Raw genomic sequence first — 25422 nt, forward strand, 5'->3', positions numbered from 1 at the left:
CCACTTCTAGACTACGTGTGTGATCTGGGTTAGATGTTACTTATCGCACTGAGCCTCTGATTCTTTATATGTAAAATGGAGATGATAATATTTGCTTTACAAAATTGTAAGCACAAATTTTAATAATATATGCAAAGTCTATGGCCCATTTGAAGTATACAGATTTCATTTTTCCCCCCAGTGTTGTTTTTTTCAAAAGAGGTAAAATTCAGATAACATAAAGTTAACAATTTTATTTTTACTTTTTTAAAGGACTTTTTTTAAAGATTTTATTTATTAATTCATGAGAGACACAGAGAGGCAGAGACACAGGCAGAGGGAGAAGCAGGCTCCATGCAGGGAGCCCGATGTGGGAATTGATCCCCAGACTCCAGGATCACGCCCTGGGCTGAAGGCTGCGCTAAACCACTGAGCCACCCAGGGATCCCCTAAAGTTAACAATTTTAAAATGCACAGTTTAGGGTCACTTAGGTACATGCATAATATTGTGCACCTACCACCTTTATAGTGTCAAAACATTTTCATCACCCTAAAAGGAAACCTTGTACCCACTAAATACTTGTTTCCTTTCTTTCTTCCCTCTTGCCTCTGGTAGTCACTAATCTGTATTGTGTTTTATATTTAACCTATTCTAGATATTTCATGTAAATTGAATCATACAGTATATTATTTTGTGTCTGTCTTCTTTCATTTAGTATGTTTTCAAGGTTCATCCATGTCATTTCAGGTATTAGTACTTCATTCCCTTTTATGGATGAATGATATTCCATTTTATGCACGTATAACACATTTGTTTATCCATTTATTTGTTGATGTACATTTGTATTGTTTCCACCTTTTGGCTTCTGTGAATAGTACTGCTATGAACATCCCTGTACATGTACTTGTTAGAGTCCCTGTTTTTATTTATTTTGGGTGTATACCTAAAAATAGAATTGCTGGTTCATATGTTAATTCTATGTTATGTTTAACTTTTTCTGGTACCACCAAACTTTTCCAGCAGCTACACTACTTTACATTCCCACCAGCAAAGTATGGGGGTTACAATTTTTCCATATCCCTGTGCCCCTACTTATTATTTTCCTTTTTAATAGGCATCTTAGTGGGTGTAAAGTAGCACCAAATTGTGATTTTGGTTTGCAGTCCTTCATTTTCTTAAAAGATTTTATTAATTTATTCAGAGAGAGAGAGAGAGAGAGAGAGGCAGAGTCACAGGCAAAGGGAGAAGCAGGCTCCATGCAGGGAGCCTGATGTGGGACTTGATCCTGGGTCTCCAGGATCACACCCCGGGCTGCAGGCGGCGCTAAACTGCTGTGCCACGGGGGCTGCCCCCTTTATTTTTTTAAAAAGATTTTTATTTATTTATTTGAGAGAGAAAGCGTATGTGAGCACAGGAGCAGGATAAGGGGCAGATGGAGAAGCAGACTCCCTGCTGAGAAGGGAGCCGGTTGCTGGGCAGGAGCCTGATGCAGGACTGCATCCTGGGACTCTGGGATCATGAACTGAGCCTAAGGCAGGCACATAACTGACTGAGCCACCCAGGCGCCCTAATCCTTCCTTTATTTTTGAATAGAGTGTGTTCTAGAAGTTGATTTTTTTAAGTTGATTAGTATTTGAAGTTTTTTTTAATACACTGTTATATTAGTTTCAGGTGTACAATATAGTGATTTAACCATTCAGTGCTCAGTGCTCACCACCGTAAGTTAACTCTTAATCCCCTTCACCTACTTCATCCATGCTCCCCACCCATCTCCTCTTTGGTAACCATCAGTTTGTTCTCCATAGTTAAGAGTGTTTTTTGGCTTGTCTCTTTTTTTCCTGTTTGTTTTGTTTCTTAAGTTCCACAGGTGTGAAATTGTATGGTATTTGTCTTTCTCTGACTTACTTAAGTCTCTTAGCCTTATACTCTTTAGATCTGTCCATGTTGTTGCAAATGGCAAGATCTTTTTCTTTTTTATGGCTAATATTCCATTTTGTGTGTGTATGCATGTGTGTGTGTGTGTGTGTGTGTATCCATTCATCTATCAATAGATAACTTGAGTTGGTTCTATAATTTGGCTTTTGTAAATAATGCTGCAGTAAACATAGGGATGCACATATCTTTTTGACTTAGTATTTTTGTATTTTTGGATAAATACCCACTAGTAGCATTACTGGATCCTGTGGTAATTCTATTTTTAACTTTTTGAGAAACCTCCATACTGTCTCCTAGAGTGGCTACACCAGTTTGCATTCCCATCAGCAGTGCACAATGGTTCCTTTTTCTCCATATCCTCGCCAACACTTGTCTCTTGTGTTTTTGATTTTAGCCATTCTGACAGGTGTATGGTGATATTTCATTGTGGTTTTGGTTTGCATTTCCCTAATGATGAGTGATATTAAGCATCTTTGAAGAGACATCTTCAATGTCTGTTGGCCATCTGTATGTTTTCTTTAGTGAAATGCCTATTCATATCTTCTGCCCATTTTTAAATTGGATTATTTGTGGTGTTTTGGGTGTTGAATTGTATGTTCATTATATATTTACTGTTTATAGTTCATTATATATATTCATTTACATATATCTTCTCCCATTCAGTAGGTTGCCTCTTAGTTTTGTTGATTGTTTCCTTTACTATGCAGAAGCTTTTTATTTTGATGTAGTCCCAATAATTTATTTTTACATTTGATTCCCTTGCCTTAGGAGATAAATCTAGAAAAAATTGCTATGGCCAGTATCAGGGAATTACTGCCTGTGCTCTCCTTTGAGATTTTTTTTTTATGGTTTCAGATCTCAGATTTAGATCTTTAATCCATTTTGAGTTTATTTTTGTGTACAATATAAGAGAGTGGTCTAGTTTCATTCTTTTTTTAAGTTTCATTATTTTGGTTGTAGCTGTCCAGCTTTCCTAGCACCATTTGTAGAAGGGACTGTCTTTTTCCCATTGCGTATTCTTGCCTCCTTTGTTGAAGATTAATTTACCACGTAATTGTAGATTTATTCTTGGGCTCTGTATTCTATTCTATTGATTTATGTGTCTGTCTTTATGCGAGTGCCATACTATTTTCATTGCTATAGCTTTGTAGTATATCTTGAAATCTGGGGTTGTGATACCTCTAGTTAGTTCCATTCTTTTTCAAAATTGCTTTGGCTGTTCAGGGTCTTTAGTGGTTCCTTACAAATTTTAGGATTATTTGGTCTAATTTTGTGAAAAATGCTATTGGTATTTTGATAGGGATTGCATTAAATCTCTGGATTGCTTTGGATGGTATGGATATTTTAACAGTATTGGTTCCCCCAATCCATGAGCCTGGACTATTTTTCCATTTGTTTGTGTCATCTTCAATTTCTTTCATCAGTATTTTATAGTTTCCAGATCACAGGTTTTTCACTTCCTTGTTCAAGTTTATTCCTAGGAATTTATTATTTTTGATGCAATTGTAAATGGGATAGTTTTCTTAATTTCTCTTTTTACTACTTCATTATTAGTGTATAGAAGTGCAAGGGCAGCCCGGGTGGCCCAGTGGTTTAGCGCTGCCTTCAGCCCAGAGCCTAATCCTGGAGACCTGGGATCAAGTCCCATGTCGGGCTCACTGCGTGGAGCCTGCTTCTCCCTCTGCCTGTGTCTCTGCCTCTCTCTCTTGCTTTCTCTGTCTCTGTTTCTAATGAATAAATAAAATCTTTAAAAAAAAGTGCAGTGGCTTTTTGCACATTGATTTGGTTCTGTGACCTTACTGCATTCATTTGTCAGCTTTAGTAGTTTTTTGGTGTGGAGTCTTTAGGGTTTTTATGTATACTGTTATGTCATATGCAGATAATGAAAGTTTTATTCCTTCCTTACCAATTTGGATGCCTTTTAATTCTTTTTGTTGTCTGCTGTGACTAGGATTACCAGTACTATGTTGAATAAAAGAGATGAGAGTGGACATCCTTGTCTTATTCCTGACCTTAGGGGAAGAGCTCTTCAGTTTTCACCATTGTGTATGTTAGCTGTGGGTTTTTCATATATGGCCTTTAGTAGGTTGAGATATGTTCCCTCTGTAACCTACCTTGTTGAGATGAAGCATATTTTTTTTCCAAGAAAACTGTAAAATTTTGTGATGAAGCAATGATGATATATTTGATGCATAAACTACCTGAATTGTTCCTATGGGAATATAAGACCAGAGACAAAACTTAGATATTAAACATTTATTCATTTTACAAACATTTGTTGGATGCTCATTATGTAGCAGGCCCTAGACCAGATGTTGGAGGTATAATAATGGTTTGAACTAACATAGTTCCTTCCTCTAAAGGAATTCACGGTGTGATTGGACAGATATATAAGTTAAGATAAGATGCTGTAATATCTGCTGCTGGAGATATAGGCAGTATGTGTAGTTTATGAGCATTAGGTCCTATGGTGTGCCTGGGAGTTTAGTGCTAGAATTTTGCTGTGCTGGTGATTGAGCAGAGTTTCAAATGTATAGTAGGTAAGCCATTGATGAGGGAAGGCCTTTCTTGGATCAGCTTCTGCAAAGTCAATAAGAGTCAGACTATTTGGGGACCTGAAACAGATGATTATGGCTGAATCTATAATGATAATTGGAGAATAGAGGAGATGAGAGAGTTGGAGAATAGAAGATATGTAGAGGGCCTTGGACACCAGGCCAAGGAATTTAGATTTTAGCATATGGATAATGTGGCATCACTTAAGATTTTTTTTTTGAAAGATTTATGAGAGAGAGAGAGAGAGAGACAGACTACGTGTGGAAGGAGGGGCAGAGTGAGAGAATTTTCAAGCAGAGTCCCTGCTGAGCACAAAGCCTGACATGGGGCTCGATCTCATGATGCATGAGATCATGACTTGAGCTGGATGCTTAACTGACTGAGCTACCCAGGCGTCCCTGAAGATTTTTTTTTATGAGGAAAAGTGACATACAGGTTGGGTTTTATTTTTTTTTTTAAGTTTTTTATGTATTTAAGTAATCTCTACACCCCACATGGGGCTTGAACTCACAACCCCAATCTCAAGAGTCACATGCTCTTCAGACTGAGCCAGCCAGGTGCCCCACATATAGTTTGTATTTTAGAAAGATCATGATTATATGCTATGCAGTATGGATTGGAAGAGGCAGCCAGGAATGCCAATTTAGAGGCTAGTGTTATAGACTATGTGAGAAATCACAAGATTCTGAACCAAGTCATTTCATAGGCATAAAGAAAACTATCACCAGAAAGTATTTAGGCTTGCTTAGACATGTGGATGGAAGAAGAGTACAAAATGTCTTCAAGATTTCTGACCACTGATAATTGGGTGTAAAAGGTAATGTTATTCAAGATACAGCATACCAGATAAGCATATGAATTCTGGTTTTGGACATGTTGAGTGAGAGATGCTTATTTAAAGATTTATTTATTTATTTGAGAGAAGGAGAGCATATGCACCTGAGTTGGGGGAGGGTCAGAGGGAGAAAATCTTCAAGCCGACTCCCCACTGAGCACAGAAGCTCACTGTGGAGCTTAGTCCCACGACACGTGAGATCATGATCTGAGCTGAAACCAAGAGTCCCTTAACCAACTGAGCCACCCAGGGGCCCCAAGAAATGCCTATTTAGATTATCTAGTTGGCTATTGAAGACATAGCTCTGGAACTTGAGAGAGGCCTATGATGGGTGGGGGGTGGTTTATGAATGCTTAAGTGGGCAGGAGAATGTAAGAGCAAGTAATTTGGCAATCATCATTATATCTAGGCAGTAGCTGAAATCAAAGGAGTAAACTTAAAGCACTCAAAACTGAGGGGGGTAGAGAGAAGGTGGCTAATCCTGGGAAATACCACAGGAAATGTGACAGAGGTAGGAGGAGGACCAGGAGGGAGTGATGTGTGAGATCCAATAAAGAATTTAAAAAGACATTATCTAAAGTGCTTAGTGCTGTTAGGGGTTGTGGGTGACCTTAGCACCCAGAGGTTCCCTAAAAAGAGGTGTCTGGAAGTATAATTGCAGAGGGTTGAAAATAAGAAAATCGCAGTAATAGTGAACCTGGGCTAGTCTTTCAAGGAGTCTAGCTCTAAAAGGAAGGAGTGAAGGTATTAGCTAGAGCAAATGTAGGTAAATAGGAGTTCCTTCTTTGGAGGAAACTTTTTCCTGCATTTGTTAGATATTGACAACAAGGTTTCCCCAATACCCTATCCCCTGATAGAAGAGGGCCAGGAGCACCCTCAGGGTCTGGGAAGGGTGGGTAAGAATAGAGGCAGGACTGGTGGTGGTAGTGATGCTGTTGCTACTGCTGCTTAACAGTTAACATTTATTGAATGTATATACCAGGTGCCACATGCTGAATTTAAATAATTTGCCCAAGGTCTTGTAGTTATTATGTGGTCAATCTGGATTTGAACCTAATCTAGAAGCAGAGAAAGGAATAAGTATAATGAGCAGTTGGTACCAGCGGGTCTATTTGATCTTTACCCTATTTCTTCTGAGAAGATTCGTAGTCCTCAGCTGGCTTCTGACTTCCAAATGCCTGCTATGGTGTCAGGAACATGCTTCCTTGTTTAACTTTCCACTAGTAACTACCCCCTGTGGTTTCCTTTAAGAGTTTTTCTTCACATAGTTGAGGTTTTCTAAAATGATTTTTTTTATTGCTGAAAATAAGGAAATAAACGTACATTTAAAAGATTCTCAGGGGCACCTGGGTGACCCAGTCAGTTAAGCTTCCAACTCTTAGTTTCTGCTCAGGTCAGGATCTCAGGGTCATGGGATCAAGCCCCATGCCAGGCTCTACCTTTGGCACAGAGTCTACTTGGAACTTTTTCCTTTTCCCTCTCCCTCCTCCAGTTTGTGGCAGTGTGAACTCTATGATTCAGGGAGCAAAATTACAGATAGAGGCATTGGACACCTCAACTGAGCTTTCATGAATACCAGGCCTCAAGTTTGGATAGTGATAGTGCAAGTGTAACTATCTCTGAATTTTTCAAAGTTGAAATTTATATTTTTCTTTGCATTTGTAGTTAGCAATATGCAAGATTTTAGTATAAATGGTAGTTTAATTGTACATGGAGTTTTAAGACTAAGGAAGATGACTTGCAAAGAATTTCTAAACCTGATAAAGGTTCCAAGGTCAAATATTTACAATGACAGATTTTTCTTTTTTACTCAGTTTTGGTTTCTCCAAACCATATCTTGCTTTTCTGGTTTGGCTATTCAGAATTTGACTTTGTTTATTTCTTGCCTCAAAATTCAGGGGATCTGTTTTTATAGTAATTTTTGCTCTTCTTGTCATATGGCTGCATATATAGTATTCAGTCTATTAGAGGAGAAGGAAGTCATATATCATGGATCTACTTAAAGAAATAGGAATTTTATGGATCCACAAATACACTCACAGGAAACCTGAACTATATGACTGGGACCATATTTATTTCTTCTGGATTTCCTATAAATTGCCTAGGATGGTAAAAAGTACACACTAAGTATTCAGTAAATGGTAGGTAGAAAATCTGGAGAACACTAAGTAACCATACTTTTTTTTATTAAGATTTTATTTATTTTCTTGAGAGAGAGAATGAGAGCAAGCACAGAGGGAGAGGGAGAAGCAGACCTCTGCTGAGCAGGGAGCCTAAAACAGGGCTCAATCCCAGGACTCTGGGATCATGATCCAAGCCAAAGGCAGACATTTAACCACCTGAGCCACGCAGGCACCCCACAACCATGCCTCTTAAGTCTTTTTTAGATTAAAAGCAAGATACATACTAATTTATATCTCTGACCCATTTTTGTTTAGGTTCAAGTCAGCCATGTATAAGCTAAACCAGCACATATATAATAGTAGCTGGAAATAGGAAGTTGCTGTTCATTTCTAAGTGTATTTCCTTTTCTGTGGTAATTGTATGTGCAGCTATTTTTTCACAATTCAGAGAAGGCAAGCACTATCTTTCAATAATCATCTTCATGTGTCAGCAGAAATGTATATTTAATGAGTACTATTTGGAAATTAATATTAAAGTTAAATCCCCAGGCATGAAAAGTTTTACCAGTGTGTTTTTGTCTGTACTTCTCTTTGTAAGTATGCCTCTACATCTGGTTTTTTAAAAACTGGAGACTCCCTCTGTTAGAGAGCACCTATGGACTCTCTAGTGAAGTATTACATAGGAATTCATAAGATTGTCTTTTGCCCCACCCTCCCCTTTTTTGTAAACATGTGCACTTTGACTCAGAGGAGTGAATTTAATAGCCTTTTTTGTTAGAGGACAGAAAGCAAGGCAGCATATTACAAAAACATGCACTTAGGAGACCAAACGCTCTTAGCCAAATGCGTGATCTTGGGTAAATTATCTAACTTTACAGAGCCTAAGTCTCCTCATGTATAAAGTGGGGAAATGATACCTACTTCATAGGACGTTTGGGTGGATTACATGGGATAACAGGAATGTAAGTGTCTAGCATGTAATGGGTAGCCAATAAATATTGGCATCTGTTTCCTTTCTTCAGTTCCCCCTGTTCCAGGCTTCTAGGCCTCCTCTTGACTTTATTTACTGACTTCTGATCATTTCCCAAGATTTATTAATTTCTTTTGCATTTCCACAATTCACTGACTTCTCATCTCCTAGATATTTTTCTTACCTGAATATTCTCTATTCTATCTGAAGATAAGCTGAAGAATCAGGTAGGGTTTGTGTTATTCACATAAAAGTTTTATTAAAGATGGTTATATATGTATAACTATATATATAAACATATATATACACACATATACATGTATATATATATGTATATATATATATATGCCTCCTATATATTTTACATACTGTTTTCAAAAAAGTTTTTACTTACTTTGTGGCCACTGTGAACACATGGTTATAGGGCTATATATTGTTTGAACCTTATCATTTAAAAAAATGTATTTTGTGTTGGAAATAATTTAATTAATACTTAATAGAGTTTCAGCATGGTGTATATGTTATATGATTGCTTCTTAGGGATAATAAATACATGTGTGATGTAGATAGTTTGATTTTGATGTCTAATATATTGCATGATTACTCTTTCCTCCTTAGTTAAAATAGTTTAAAAAGTGTTTTTTCTAGGTGTTGGGGATATGGCAATAAACGAAGCTGAGTATTTGCCTTTGAAAAGCTTGCTTTCTAAAGTGAAATTTTCTTTTCATATATAAAATTTTTTTTATGATGCTTTTTTCTTATTTTGCTCATACTTGTGTATATACCATGAATTAAGGAGCTTGTATTGTAATAGAATATTACATTTTAGGAGAATATTTAAAGCTGTAGCTCAAGTATTTGTGTCCTAAGATTTATTCATTTCAAATATCAAATTTTAAATTTTAAAATGCCCAAATTCAGGGTTCCTTGGTGGTTCTGTTGGTTTAGTATCTGCCTTCGGCTCAGGTCATGATCCCAGGGTCCTAGGATCTTGAGCCCCACATCAGGGAGCCTGCTTCTCCCTCTCCTGCTGCTGCTCTTCCTGCCTGTACTCTTTCACTCTCTCTGTCAAATAAATAAATAAAATCTTTAAGAAAAATAAATAAAATGCCAAAATTCTTAGATCAATAATGATTTCATTACATTTTTCATGTTCCACAAAGTTACTATTTTATTTGTTACAACTTTATTACATATTATGTATAGAACATACTGGTTTTGGAGGAATAACATTGGCTTACAGGTTGAAAATAGTTTTTGTTCATTCACTGAATATTTTTTGAGGACCTTATATTCTCTTAGGTTCTCTCTTAAACTAGCCTGGCACAAGAACTTAAATACAGGTCCAAAGCTCAATCTGTTTCCTTTCCTTCATGCCATGTATTGAAGTGGAGACCAGAACTGTGGACATGAATAGATTAGTCAAGACAGTGAGGATTTATTTAGATTTAGTAACTAGGACTTGTCATTACTGACCTGTGAAAGAATTTCTTTAAAATGTGTTTGGAAGAAGAAAAGCTTATTACAGGGGACTAAGGAAACACAATAATAAGGAAATTGAAGTATCAAGTATAAGGTGATTCTTCTTGGTATTTTGGTAGTGAATAGAAGGAGATTCATGCAAAGGCTTGAAAGTATACCAGAAACTAGGAGAACTAACTTCAAAATAAGGGATTTGTGAGGGTTGTAAGAGCAAGGAGTTGGGGATCAAGTGATTAAATACCATGAAGAGAAAGGAAGACATGAAATCATAATGTCCTAGAGGAACCAAAGAAAATAGTTATTAGGACATAAGGGGATTGATTGGGCTTAGAAGAGTAGAAACAAAACTTTTCATTTGATGCAAGAGAAAGACATGAGAATGAATGAAACCTTTTAAGATGGAGAAATGGGATGGTTGTGATCAATCCCAAAGATACCCTTTAATCTTCCCATAAGGTAGAAGGCAGGGTCATTTGCTGAATGGAATAGGGTGAGAAGGGGATGGGAACTTTAACAGGGAAAAACATTCTGTTGTGGAAACATACTTGGAAGTTTGTGAGTTGCAGCAGTGATACCCCAGTTGAGGTTAGTGTGGATTTTATAGCAATCAGTAATATTCTAATGTTCCAAAGCAAGAGCTGGCAAACTACAACTTGAGGGCCAGCCATATCCAGCCCATGTAGCCTGTGACCCAAGAATAGTTTTTATATTCATAAAGGATTTTAAAAAAACTAGCAAACAAAGAAACAAAGAAGAATGTGTAATAGAGACTGTATGCGGCCTTCAAAGCCTAAAATATTTACTATCTGGGCCCTTATAGAAAAAGCTTGCTGACTCTTGTTGTATAGTTCAAGACCAGAGAAAACAAATGATAGTATGCCTCAAAGGTGGGAGCCAACATGCTGGATATGATCAAAGATCAAGGAATTTGCGTGTCATCCTTGCACAGGGACCATGCTAATCTTCCCTGTATCATACCAATTTTGTATATGTGCTGCTGAAGCGAGCACAATCAAAGATCGGGTGATGATAAAGTTAGGGATACTAGTTAGAGGGGTATTGGTAAAAGTGGATAGGAAGTTGATAGGGAGTAAAGTAAAGCCAGAAGAAAGTTAATAGATTGGACGAAAATGGAGAGGGTTTGTGGCTAGATCTCATAATGAACATGAAAAGCATGGCCATTTGGTGTGAAGCAAAGGTGGCAAGTAAGAAAATTGGAGGTAAAGGAAGGGGGCACGGGGCACCTGGGTGGCTCAGTCCGTTGAGCATCTGCCTTGGGCTCAGGTCGTGATCCCCGGGTCTTGGGATTGAGCCCCAGATCAGGCTCTCAGCTCCATGGGGAGCCTGCTTCTCCCTGCCTCTGCCTACTTCTCTCTCTCTGTCTCTCCTTGTTTCTCATGAATAAATAAATCTTGGAAGAAAGAAAGAGAAAGAAAAAGAAAAGAAAAAGAAGGCACAGTGGTTATCTTGGAGATAGAAAAATTCCAGAAATAGCTAAGTATAACCATTTTAGGGAGGAGCTAAACTCTCCAGCGATGAGGTCAGGATGATGAAATATCAGGATTGTGATGTTTGCATTTCATAATAATGACCAGGAGACAGTGTAAGTATAAATAGTGTGAATTAGGTTACTGGAGTTACTGAAGAAAGCAGAAGTGAGTGTGGAGTAGGAGATAGATGACAGGGAGGAGGTAAGGAGACTGGTTTAGTAGGTGAATTACTGTAGATAATTCTACAGTAATGGTGGGAGGAAAGTGATGGTGGCAGTGAAGTGGTCTTTCCTTTCCCCTGGCAGCTGAAAGAAGGCTGTTACTTACTCTTGGTTGGGTAACTGATAAAAGGTAGATAAAAAGGCTGTAGGGAAGATGTGGTATTCTCCGTCGAAGGTTGATTTATACATAGTCTTGGAGTACGGGAGGAGCAAAGCAGTAGATTACTTTCAGGTTGTAAAATGAAGCCCTCAAAATAAAAAGTAGTTGAGTTTTGTATAAATGTGTAAATGTTTTACTTACACAGCTCTTCCTATAAAGAATTTTTGACATTAGTACTTCTTACTATGTAAAATTCATGTTTTTTTGTAATAATAAAATTAAGAGATGCTTAACTGACTGAGCCACCCCAGTGCCCCCTGAAGCTTCATTTATTTTATTTTATTTTTACTTTTTAAAAAAGATTTTGTTTACTTATTTGGGGGGGGGGAGGAGGGACAAAAGGAGAGGGAGAAGCAGGCTCCCTTGCTGAGCAGGGAGCCCAATGTGGGGTTTCATCCTGGCACTCCAGGATCATGACCTGAGCCAAAGGCAGATGCTTAGCCAACTGAGCCACTCAGGTGCCTCTGAAACTTAATTGATTTGAGGGGGTGGAGAGAGAGAGAACAAGTGAGTGAGAGCACAAGAGCAGAGGGAAGGAGAAACAGATGCCCCACTGAGTAGGGAACTTGATGTGGGGCTAGATCCCAGGACACTGGGATCATGACCTGAGTTAAAGGCAGAATGCTTAACCGACTGAGCCACTCAGGCACCCCTGAAACTTCATTTTATTTTCTTTATTTATTTTTAAAGATTTTATTTATTTATTCATGAGAGACACAGAGAGAGAGGGAGAGGGGCAGAGACACAGGCAGAGGGAGAAGCAGGCTCCATGCAGGGAGCCTGATGTGGGACTTGATCTCAGGTCTCCAGGATCATGCCCTGGGCTGAAGGCGGTGCTAAACCGCTGAGCCACCGGGGCTGCCCTGAAACTTCATTTTAAATGGTACTTTTATTTTAAATGTTTTTTAATGAATAACCTTTGGAATATATTTAAAGATTGAATTAAATTTATTTAGAGTCCTAAGAGGACAGTACCTTGTGTCATTTTACTTTAGTTTTATTTTTGTGTTGTTTTTTTTTCCTCAGTGCCTATTACAAAGAATATAGCAAAAACACAGTCTTCTGTTTCCAAAGCACCCCAGCATTCAATGCAGACTCCACAGAAAACTGCTGTAATATTACCAACACAGCAGATCAGGAAATCAAGCCGCATTAAGCCACCTCCACAGACTTCAGTCCCTACAAAGGGAAGTGCTGTTAAAAATCTCACACCAAGGAAGAAAGGCCCCAAAAAGGTTAGTTAATCTCCTCCTAATTTGTATTATAGATCTAGGCAGTGCCTTATTTATAACAGAGTTAGGATTTACTAAGAGTATGATGAGGCCCTTTAGGAATGTACTGTATGAAAAGCATATATAAAGCTTTTTAAAGCCCACATAGCCATCAAGATTGGTATTCCTTTTCTTGGGTAACTTAAAACTTTGAATACAATGTTCTACTTTTTCAAAACCACATTGGAAATACTGTGTGTGTGTATTTATGTTCAGGCCAGTTTATTTGGAAGTAAGTATACTTTAAAAATGAATGTGAAGTGAGTTTTACTGTACATAAATTACGCTTCAATAAATCAGGTGGGAGAGGAATCAAAGTGATAAATTCAATGATACTAGGCCACCTAACTGACTCCCCCAAAGAAAACAATTTTAAAACCTGGAAATAATAGGAAAAACAACTACTTGAAGATACTGGAAAGTGAATGGAAGCAGACACACTGTGGTTGGGGGGAAGTACACACAGGAGGTGGGGTGTTATACAAAATTCTGTATCTGGCAAGAATACTCCTCAAGAGTGAGGGTAAAGGTAAAGTAAAGACATTTTCAGATAAAGGATACTTAGAGAATTCCACACTGGCAAACAAGCACTATAAGAAATAATGAAGGAAGTTTATCTCTGGATAAATGTGAATAACTTGGTTTTTGCTTTTTTCCCCTCTTCATTTCTTTATAATAATATGACTAAAACAATAATTATATTATGGTCTTGTGGGATAATGTAATATATAGCATGATGTAATACATTATTACATAACATCAATGCATAACATGATGTAATAATATGACACTTAAGAGTATAAAGGCTTTGAGTGGGGGATAGGGATATGGATTTCTGTCATTGCAAGGTTTCAACATTTTATGTTAAGTAGTACAATATTAAGTATAATAGTACAAGTAGTACTTTGTGGGTTATACAGTATAATCCCTAGGGTATATTATAAAAACACAAATACAGAGAAGTATAGCTAAAAAGCCCAGTAGGAAAATAAAATAGAAAAAAAATAAAATAAAATAGAATTTTAAGGAATATTCAGTAAGTAATTGAAAAAGAAAAAAAAAGGAAAGGAGGAATAGAGGAATAAAATACGGAAGAGACAAATAGAAAAGAAATAATAAAGGGTATATCCAGACCCAAACATATTAATGATTACTTTAAAAGTTAGTAGACTAAACTTTCCAATAAAAGACAGAGATTATAAAAATGGATTTTAAAAGACTCAAATATATGTACTACAAGAGATATATTCTTTTTTTTTCTTTTATAAGAGATGATATATTTTTAAGATTTGTTTATTTAGAGGTAGAGAAAGAGAGCAAGTGGGGGAGGAGCAGAGGGAGAGGGAAAGAGAGAAACTTCAGCAGACTCCTTGCTGAGCTTGGAGTCCACTTTGAGGCTGGGATCATGACCTGTCTGAAACTAAGAGTTGGATACTTAAACATCCAGGGGCCCCACAAGAGATATATTCTTTTTTTTTTTTTTTTAATTTTTATTTATTTATGATAGTCACACAGAGAGAGAGAGAGAGAGGCAGAGACATAGGCAGAAGGAGAAGCAGGCTCCATGCACCGGGAGCCCGACGTGGGATTCGATCCCGGGTCTCCAGGATCGCGCCCTGGGCCAAAGGCAGGCGCCAAACCGCTGCGCCACCCAGGGATCCCAAGAGATATATTCTTAATATAAAGACATAGAACCTTCCTAGATCTCATTAGAACTAAATTAAATTTCAGCAGTATTACTTAAACATTTCTGAGTTCAGCCATTTGATATCAATATATATAACATTTCTGTTTTATTTTAATGTTTACAGTATAGAGCAAAAATGACAATGCCATTTTGATTTTAAAATGCTTAAATTAATGGGGCAGCCCTGGTGGCTCAGCGGTTTAGTGCTGCCTTCTGCCCAGGGCGTGATCCTGGAGACCCGGGATCGAGTCCCGTGTTGGGCTCCCTGCATGGAACCTGCTTCTCCCTATGCCTGTGTTCTGCCTCTTTCTCTCTGTGTCTCTCATGAATAAATAAATAAAATCTTTAAAAATAAAATAAAATAAAATGCTGAAATTAATATTGGTATTTTTATTTCAAAAAGCATTAAAAATTTTATTTATTTTTTTAAATTTTAAATAAAAATTAAAATACTGTCAATAACAGTGAATAGATTTCAAGTATAAAATCATAAGCAATGAAAAAATCAAATAAGCAAGTTATTGTAAATCATTAGATTAAAATTTTCAAATTCAGAATAAATTACATAAAATTAAGGAAAGTTGTGATATATGAAGGGAAATAATACTTTAAATGCGGGATCCCTGGGTGGCGCAGCGGTTTGGCGCCTGCCTTTGGCCCAGGGCGTGATCCTGGAGACCCGGGATCAAATCCCACGTCGGGCTCCCGGTGCATGGAGCCTGCTTCTCCCTCTGCCTGTGTCTCTGCCTCTCTCTCTCTCTCTGTGTGTGACTATCATAAATAAATAAAAATTAAAAAAAATACTTTAAATGCATTAAAAAATTAGAATGTATCAAGGATGTCATTGATGCATATATTTTTGTAAAGATTTGTTTGAGAGAGAAAGTGAAAGCGTGTGTAATGGGGATTGGAGGAGGAGGGAGAGGGAGACCCAAGCAGATTCCACTCTGAGTGCTTAACGGGACATGGGGCTCAGTCTCATGACCCTGAGCTGAAGCCAAGACTCAGAGGTTTTAATTGACTGTCAAAAAAAAAAAATTTGACTCTGTCACCTAGGCGCCCTTGATGCATATTCTTTTTTGATGCATATTTTTAATGTGTATTTTCCAGCTGCTGAAAAAAGTCTTTGTGATTAGTTGGTATAAAGATATGAAATAACTTCATAAAGTTTCTCTTTACTCCTTTATTTTCAAATAATTCCCGTGGTAATTTGACAATTTTGAAAAGGTGTTTTTGAAAATATTGTTTAGGGCAGCCAGGGTAACTCAGCGGTTTAGTGCCGCCTTCCACCCAGGGTGTGATCTTGGAGACTCGGGATTGAGTCCCACATCAGGCTTCCTGCATGGAGCCTGCTTCTCCCTCTGCTTCTCCCTCTGTCTGTCTGTCTGTCTCTCTTTCTCATAAATAAATAAATAAAATAAAATAAATAAATAAATAAATAAATAAAATCTTAAAAAAAAAGAATATTGTTTATAAGGTGGTAGTGTGGGGTAAGGGACAGGTTCTATACGTTTTTTTATTTTTATTTTTTTCTATACATTTCTATACATTTTTTTAAAGACTTGATTTATTTATTTGAGAAAGTGAGTGGGAGAGAGAGCATGAGTTGGGGGGGGACCAGAGAGAGAAGCAGACTCCCCACTGAACAGGGATCCCAATGCTGAACAGGGATCCCAATGCAAGGCTCCAATCCCAGGACCCTGGGATCACCACCCAAGCAGAAGGCAGACTCTTAACTGAGCCACCCAGGTGCCCCTATAATTTTTTTATAATAAACTTTTTTATTTCAAAGGAAGAATTTTAATTCATCTTTTCTAGCTTTACTGTTTCATCATGAAAATAAGATTCTCATCCAGTTTCCTATATCCTTTTTTAGTACTGTCATGCCATAGTTTAATTATATTTCTTAAAGATTTTATTTATTTGAGAGAGAGAGAGAGGGTGAGAAAGCAAGCATGAACAGGATGGAGGGAGGAAGAAGAAGGGCAGAGGAAGAGGAGAGGGAGAAGCAGGCTCCCACTGAGCAGGGAGCCCTACATAGGGCTCAATCCCAGGACCCTAGGATTATGACCCTGAGCCAAAGGCGGGCGCTTAACCAACTGAGCCACCCAGGTGCCTCTATAGTTTAATTATTTAGGAAGTCTTTCAACTAGAGTACGAATTATTCTTGCAGTAGACTCTGTCAGCTGTCCACATTACATCCCCCCTTAAGGATTCTAGAGGTATAGAAGCACATTTATTCAATTTACAATGTTAATATAACTATACTATCTTGGTATATCTTCAGTCAAAGGATTCAGATTCAGATTTTTGAAATACTGAAAGAATGAGAATATATCAACACAATATTATAATTTAGTACTTAAAAAATAACATGACTGGGCAGTCCCAGTGGTGCAGCAGTTTAGCGCCGCCTGCAGCCCAGGGGGTGATCCTGGAGACCCTGGATCGAGTCCCACGTCAGGCTCTCTGGGTGGAGCCTGCTTCTCCCTCTGTCTGTGTCTCGGCCTCTCATTCTCTCTCTGTGTCTCTATGAGTAAATAAAAAATCTTTAAAATCTTTAAAAAAAAACATGACTTACTACAGTGAACCCAAATGACAGTCATTAATTTAACAAATAAGGAAAATACAAAAACATTGAATGTTATGCTATTTTATCCTCCTTTGTCCCTGCTTTTAAAATATCCCATATTATTACCTTTTCTAGATACAAGGCCCCCTTCTCTGACATTGGAGAGCCTTATTTAAAGGTAGCTCTGACATTGGAGAGTTTTGTTTGAAGGTAGCTCCAAGGAAACCCCAAGAGTTGATACAAAATAAAACACTAATAATATTTAACAATGCCTAGAAGACATTTGGTTCTTATATAAAATAGGCATAATGTTTTTTTTTAAGATTTTATTTATTTATTCATGAGAGACACAGGCAGAGACATAGGCAGAGAGAGAAGCAGGCTCCATGCAGGGAGCCCCATGTAGGACTCAATCCTGGATCACGCCCTGGGCCGAAGGCAGGCACTAAACCACTAAACCACTGAGCCACCCACGTGTCCCAAAATAGGCATAATGTTATATGGACTTCAGCAAACCACCTGTAATTTTGTCAAAATTATCATATATAATATGGAGAAATGCAGGCTAGATGTAGTAAAAACCAGATGAGTGACTGCTTTGTAAAGACAGAGTCAATCCTCTGCCTTGTTGAGGTTCCCCGCCCCTTTTGGTGTATTGCTGGATTGGATTTGCAGACTCTTCTTTAGCAGTGTGAAAAAACTTGTCATACAGGGAGCCTCAGAAAATAAAAACAAGTTTTATAGAGTGAGCTATTTGGCTAAGGTGTGGCCAGTTGGGGAAGGGGTGATGCTGGGAATCCCATACTTTGGTCTCTTCTTCTTCCACGTGACCACCTTATTGGCCCCTCTGAGGAGCACAGTTTAGAAAGTACTGTAGTTTGTGACACACTCAGGTTTCTAAACCCAAGGACTTCTGACAGCTGATCATTTGTGAACCAGTGATGCTGATAATTTTCTGACTTCCTTATCTATACATTTTTGAAATTGTGTAATATATATTTGTGTTTTTTTAATAGGAAAAATATATTCCTGTTTTGTGTTCTACATCTTCAGCTTCTATAAATTCCCTGACCAGAGACCGTCGTGCTTCATATAAGGATGTTACTCCTGGCACATCTAAAATAGTGATGTCAACAGGTAAATTAGTATTTTTTTAAAGGGTATAAAATTACTAATCTTTTACTCTTTGTTATTTTAGTGTCGCTGAAATCTGAGGAATAAAATAAGAGGAAAAAAGATGATGATAAGACATGTTTTTGTTTTTTTCTTAGCATTTTTCATATTTAAGTATTTTGAAATTCTGGTTGTTCATTTTGATGTTAAGGAGATACTATTTTACTTTTTTTAAGATTTTATTTATTCATGAGAGACAGAGAGAGAGAGAAAGAGGCAGAGACACATGCAGAGGGAGAAGCAGGCTCCATGCAGGGAGCCTGATGTGGGACTTGATTCTGGGACTCCAGGATCACGCCCTGGGCTAAAGGCAGGCACCCAGGGATCCCCAGGAAAGACTGTTTAAATACACAAGTCATTTGAAAATTCAGTACTTTTTAAAAAGATTTCATTTATTCATTCATGAGAGACAGAGAGAGAGAGAGGTAGAGACACAGGCAGAGACACAGGCAGAGGGAGAAGCAGGCTCCATGCAGGGAGCCCAACTTGGGACTCAATCCTGGGACTCCAGGATCATGCCCTGGGCCGAAAGCAGGTGCTAAACCACTGAGCCACCCAGGGATCCCCTGAAAATTCAGTACTCAAAAGTATTTTAACCATCTTAGTAAGATTTACAAAAAAAAATTTTTTTAAGATTTTATTTATTTATTCATAGAGAAGCAGGCTCCATGCAGGGAGCCCGACGTGGGACTCAATCCCAGGTCTCCAAGGATCAGACCCTGGGCTGTAGGCGGCGCTAAGCGGCTGCGCCATCGGGGCTGCCCCAGATTTACAAAATTTACCTCATTGTCAAATCTATTTTTGTTTTCCTTTTATCTTGCTTCACAATGTCTTTTGTCTTGTATATATTTTTAAAGATACTTCAAATCTTCTTAGAATGCCTTTTAAAAATCTTGACCCATCCTTGCCTTTCAAGGGGCATGATGACTTCAAATTATTCTCTATTATGTGAAGAGTATGAAATGATATAGAAGTAGACTGAACGAATACCCCTTTTATTTGTCATCTCTTCCACATTTTCTTGTTCCCTTCCTATTTTTTAAAGCATGTACCATTGCTTTATCTCCTAGTTCGTTGTCTAACTTATACTCTTCTGTTCTTGGACTTTTCTCTCCAGTTTTCCTTTTCTTATTACAAAGAAATTATTTTTTGGAAATAGGAATCACGGGCAGCCCTGGTGGCCCAGTGGTTCAGTGCCACCTTCAGCCCAGGGTGTGATCCTGGAGACTCGGAATTGAGTCCCACATTGGGCTCTGTGCATGGAGCCTGCTTCTCCCTCTGCCTGTGCCTCTGCCTCTCTCTCTCTCTCTCTGCGTCTGTCATGAGTAAATAAAATCTTTTTAAAAAAATGAAATAGAAATCACTTAAAGATTATTGTAACATACCTCATTTTGTGAGTTTATTATTTCTGATTTTTAGTCTGTTAGCAGGAGAGACTAGCTAAAAGTATAACACAAAGGAGATAAAAACATTGAAATCTTTGTTTAGCTTTACTTGTGTTTAGTAGGACTTTGTCCATACCACCAGCACCATGGGTTAAGTTTTAATTTTTAAAAAAAAACAGTTATTATTTAAGAGAGAGAGGGAGAGGGAGAGCATGAGCAGGAGGGGCAAAGGGAGAAGGAAAGAGATTCTCAAGCGGACTCCACGCTTAGTGCGGAGCCCAACTCGGAGCTCAATCCCACAACCCCAGGATCACAACCAGGAGTTGGCCCAATGCTGAGCCAAAACCAGGAGTCGGACACCAAACCAACTGCTCCACCCAGGCACCTTGGATTAAGTTTTTTATTTTTTTTTTATTTATTTTTTTTGGATTAAGTTTTTAATAGCTGTTTCATTTCAGTGACAGAGTCCATCCTTCCTCTGGCTATTGCCACAAGGTTGAATTATCATATATTTCAATGTAGTGAAAGTGAGATTAATGGGTTTTTATTATACTGAATGTAGACTATGTATATGTAAAATTTGGCAATATAAATTAGGTAATGGATGAAAATGTGCTTCTTGATTTAGGGGAACAGCATATTTTATGTTTGGTAATAATGTACCCTCATATTGTTACATTGTATGTTGGTTTATATTTATTGATTCTTCGTGAAGAAATACTATGGAAACGTGACATTTACATGATTATAGATGATTTGCCTCTAAATCAAATGCTTTTATTATACTAAGAAAAGCATTATTTTAAAAATTTCCTTCACTGAACCTTGGCATTTATATAAAGACCATTTTTATTTTCCTTAAGTTAATGAAAATAATTACTGTAGGTCATTAGAACTTATTGTGTGGCATGTATTTTAAATTATTTGGTTACTTTAGAAAATACAGTGAAGGTACAATGTTGGTAATTTAAAATTCAGTCGGAGAAGGAGTGTATTAACATGACCCATTTTTGAAAGAAAATTCTTGTACTGTGTGTACAGTTAAAAGATGAAAATATATGTCTTTATACCATTTTAAATGATGTGGGAATGTGTGAAGAATTGTTTTGTGATGCTACTAAAAGTTGGATAGCTCTTATAATTAATTTAGGCAAAATTCTAGAAAATTGAATAGGCATTGGATTATTTCTTTCTAGATTTAATATCTTTATATAGATGTGAAAATATATTTACATGCATATTTTTAGGTAGCATATGATTGTTGATATTAACTGTATTTGGGTTCTCTTTGAGTGAAGTGTGGTTAGTGGGATATAATAGCTAATTGTGTAATGTTTATGTTGCTTTTAACCAATCTGATTTGTTATATTTATATACACGTTTCCCCAAGTGTGTGTCTATGTAAACAAACATGGAGATTCTGGCCCTCACTTGGATCATAAGAAAATCCAGCAGCTGCCTGACCACTTTGGCCCGGGCCCTGTGAATGTGGTGCTCCGGCGGACCGTGCAGGCCTGTGTGGATTGTGCCATCCAAAGTAAGACTGTTTTTGGATTTCTTAAGCCAGATCATCGTGGAGGAGAAGTGATAACTGGTATGTTCATCTAATCCTTTATTCAGCTTTTCTTCCAAATTTGATGTTAGGTTTTGAGAAGGCAAGGAGTTTATAATATTTGTAGACTATTTAACTATCTATAACATTGGCATACTTATATTGATACAGTAAAATATTTATGATAATTACCTGTTAATAGATTTTTAACTCTGGTTTGGAAAGTTTACATTCAAAATAGACAATGTTCAGAGTCCTACTGTAAATTGAGATAAAAGATTTTTTTTACATGCTCTATTAAGCTCACTATAGAAAAAATACCTTGGTTGATTGTCTGTTCAGATACTACATTTATACCCACAGAATGCTTGGAATAGCAGGAAGCATTCTAGATCACTGAGTTGCTGCTCTTGTTGTTTGCCTTATGAATATTTTTAAATGAGAAAATGAGAATGCTTTTTACCAATACAGGTTATTGTGTTTGAATGAGAGGGGCCTTTATAATTTTAGGTAATTCCTTTATAAATTACAAAAACACAAATAAGATTTATAATACATTTCCTAATTGATGGTTTGTTTGATATTGTAGTTTTATCTTTCTATGAAGTAACTCTGACATCTCTTTTCCCCCCAATAGCCTCCTTTGATGGGGAAACTCACTCAGTCCAGCTCCCTCCAGTGAATAGTGCCTCATTTGCTCTGCGTTTTCTTGAGACCTTGTGTCATAGCTTGCAGTGTGATAACCTTTTGAGTAGCCAGCCTTTTAGCTCTTACAGACGTAATACTCCTAGTCCTGCAGAGCACGATAAAAATAAGTCAGGTGAGAGAAAATGTAAAATTTTATACTGGGCTTCTACTTTATATTGTATTTTACAATTAACACGAACATCTTGTGTAGTTTAGTTTTTCCTTGTGTCCTCCTCAAAATAAACATTTTAGCTACAATGAACTAATTAGACATGTATAATATACAGTTGTTCGTGTTCATTCAAAGTGGGAAAGTAATTTCTTATATTCATAATGAACTTGAGAATCAAAACCTGAAAAGTATCCTGTGTTTTGATTTGCATTTCCCTAATGGCTGAGGTTGTTAAGCATCTTTTCGTGTACTTATTGGCTAAGTGTAGATCTTCTTTGGAGAAATGTCTATTTAAATCCTTTGTCTATTTTTAATTGTCTTTTTGTCTTTTTATTACATAGAAATAATATATTTGTACCTTTTACATATTATATTTATAGTTGTTACACATAAAGAATTCTTTATATATTCTGGATACAAATTCCATATCAGAAATATCCTTTGTGTATATTTTCTTCTGTTCTGTAGGTTGTCTTTTCACTTTCTTGAGGTGTCCTTTGAAGCATAAAAGTTTTTAATTTCAGTGAAATCCAATTTATCTATTTTTTCTTTTGTTTCTTGTATTTTTGGTGTCATACCTAAGAAAATATTCCTTAGTACAAGTTCACAAAAATTTACTTCTATGTTTACTCCTAAGAATTTTATAGTTTTAGCTGTTATATATAGGCTACTGATCTATTTTGAATTAATTTTTCTATATACAGTAAGGTAAGGGTCCAATTTCATTCTTTCACATGTGGATATCTAGTTGTCCCAGCACCATTTGTTGAAAAGACTATTCTTTCCCTATTGACTTGTCTTGGCAAGTCAAAAATCACTTGGCTGTGAATGTATGGATTTACTTCTGGACTTTGTATTTCATTGATCTGTATGTCAGTCCTCATGGCAGTACCACAGTATCTTGATTATGGTAGCTTTTTAAAAAGATTTTATCTATTTATTCATGAGAGACACACACAGAGAGAGGCAGAGACATAGGCAGAGGAGGAAGCAGGCTTCCTGCGGGGAGCCCGATGCAGGAATCAGTCCCAGGACCCTGGGACCATGACCCAAGCCAAAGGCAGATGATCAACCACTGAGCCACCCAGGTGCTCCATACTGTAGTTTTTTGTAGTAACTTTTGAAATTCAGAAGTATGAGTTTTCCAACTTTGTTCTTCTTTTTCAAGATTATTTTGGCAATTCTGGGTTTCCATATGAATTTTAAGATCAGTTTGTCAATTTCTGCTGGGATTTTAGTAGATTGTATTTAATCTGTAGATCAGTTCAAGGATTATTGCCATCTAATAACATTGAGTCTTCAGGGTACCTGGATGGCTCAGTTCGTTAAGCCTCCAACTCTTGATTTTCGTTCAGATCATGATCTCAGGATTTTGGGACTGAGCCTCACATCTGGCTCAGTGTGGAGTCTGCTTGTCCCTCTTCCTCTGCTCCTCCTCTGCTTGTGTGTTCTCTTTCTCTCTCAAATAAAATCTTTTAAAAAAATAATATTTAGTTTTCTAGTTCATGAACATGGGACATGTCTATGTATTTAGGTCTTCCTTAATTTATTTCAACAATATTTTGTAGTTTTTAGAAAGTGCATCTGGCACTTCTTTTTTGATAATTTCATCCCTGAACATTTTATTGTTCTTAACACTATCGTAAACAGAATTAATTTCATAATTTAATTTTTGGATTGTTCATTGCAAGTGTATAGAAATGCAATTGATTTTTGTATTATTGATCTTGCATTCTGTGATCTTGCTGAATTTATTTGTTCTTGTTGGGGTTTTTGTATGTGTGGGCGTTTCTTAGGGTTTTCTTGAAGTCTGTTTTGTCTGATGTTACTATAGCCATTCCAGTTTTAAGTACTATTTGTATGGTATATTTTTTTCTCACCCTTTTCCTTTGAACTTATTTGTGTATTTGAATTTAAAGTATATATTTTGTATTAAGTATGTAATTGGAACATGAATTTTTTTTTTTATCCATTCTGCTAATTTGATTTTTTTAATTCATTCATGAGAGACACACAGAGAGAGGTAGAGACATAGGCAAAGGGAGAGGCAGGCTCCCTGTGGGGAGCTGGATGTGGGGCTCAATCCCAGGACCCCAGGATCACAACCTGAGCCAAAGGCAGATGCTCAACCACTGAGCCATCCAGGCGCCCAGTTTGATTTTTTTTTTTTTTACTGGAGTGTTTATCTCATGGATATTTTAATAAAATTACTAAATTACTAATAAGGAAGAATTTATTTATTTATTTATTCATTTATTCATTCATAAAGTAGGATTTACGTCTGGGGCACCTAGGTGGCTCAGTCGATTAAGTCTCTGCCTTCAGCCCAGGTCATGATTTCAGAGTCCTGGGTTGAACCCCCACATTGGGCTCTCTGCTAATGGAGAGGCTGCTTCTCCCTTTCCCTCTGCCTGATGCTTTGCCTATTTGTGCTCTCTCTGTGTCAAATAAATAATTTTTTAAAAGTAGGATTTACATCTACCATTTTGTTATTTGTTTTCTGATGTCTTAATATTTCTTTTTGTCTTTTCTTTGATAACTTGTTTTTTAAAAAATAGGTGTTTTCTTGTATACTATCTTCGTTTTTTTTCTTGTTTCTTTGACTAAATTTTTTGAGTTTTTTTTTTTCTGTCCAGGAGTTACTTTCTTAGCAGTTGCCTTGGGGACTACAATTAACATCATTATTTAAAACAGTATAGTTGGATTAATACCAACTTAATTTTAATATTATGCAAAAGCTTTGCTACACTACAGTTCTATTTCCTGACCCCTTCTTTGTTCTTTTATTAGCAAATACAGTTTCATAATTTTCTTTTAATTTTTTTAATCCTTTTTTTTTTAAGTAAACTCTCTGCTCACCATGGGGCTTCAACTCATGACTCTGAGCTCAAGATTCACATGTTGTATTGACTGAGCTAGGCACCCCTACTTTTTTTTTTTAAGAGAAGAAGGAGAAGAAAAGAGTTATGAACACAAATATATTTGGGGTGCCTGGGTGGCACAGTTGGTTAAGCATTTGACTCCTGGTTTCAGCTTAGGTCTCATCTTGTGGTTGTGAAATTGAGCCCTTCATCGGGCTTCATGCTCCACACTCAGTGTGAAGTCTGCTTGGGTTTCTTTCTCGCTCTTCTCTACCCTTTGCCCTCCAGTGTACATTTGCACTTTCTCTTT

General features: G+C 37.1%; 1 protein-coding gene and 1 non-coding gene across 11 annotated transcripts in view; one reads left to right on the plus strand and one right to left on the minus strand.

The window, feature by feature from the left end:
* Positions 1-25422, plus strand: part of SCML2 (Scm polycomb group protein like 2) — a 100065-nt gene that overhangs the window by 62265 nt on the left and 12378 nt on the right. For all 10 annotated transcript variants that reach the window (XM_072818148.1, XM_072818143.1, XM_072818144.1 and 7 more), the window contains 4 exons: positions 12779-12987; positions 18299-18419; positions 21231-21434; positions 22030-22212. In XM_072818148.1, the coding sequence (XP_072674249.1) occupies positions 12779-12987; positions 18299-18419; positions 21231-21434; positions 22030-22212 (717 nt within the window). The remainder of the gene's footprint in view (positions 1-12778; positions 12988-18298; positions 18420-21230; positions 21435-22029; positions 22213-25422) is intronic.
* Positions 10785-10891, minus strand: LOC140628887 (U6 spliceosomal RNA). Its single transcript, XR_012026817.1, has one exon. It is a non-coding gene; the product is annotated as a U6 spliceosomal RNA (small nuclear RNA).

The sequence above is a fragment of the Canis lupus genome, chromosome X (assembly GCF_048164855.1).
Source record: "Canis lupus baileyi chromosome X, mCanLup2.hap1, whole genome shotgun sequence".
Taxonomy (NCBI): Eukaryota; Metazoa; Chordata; class Mammalia; order Carnivora; family Canidae; genus Canis; species Canis lupus.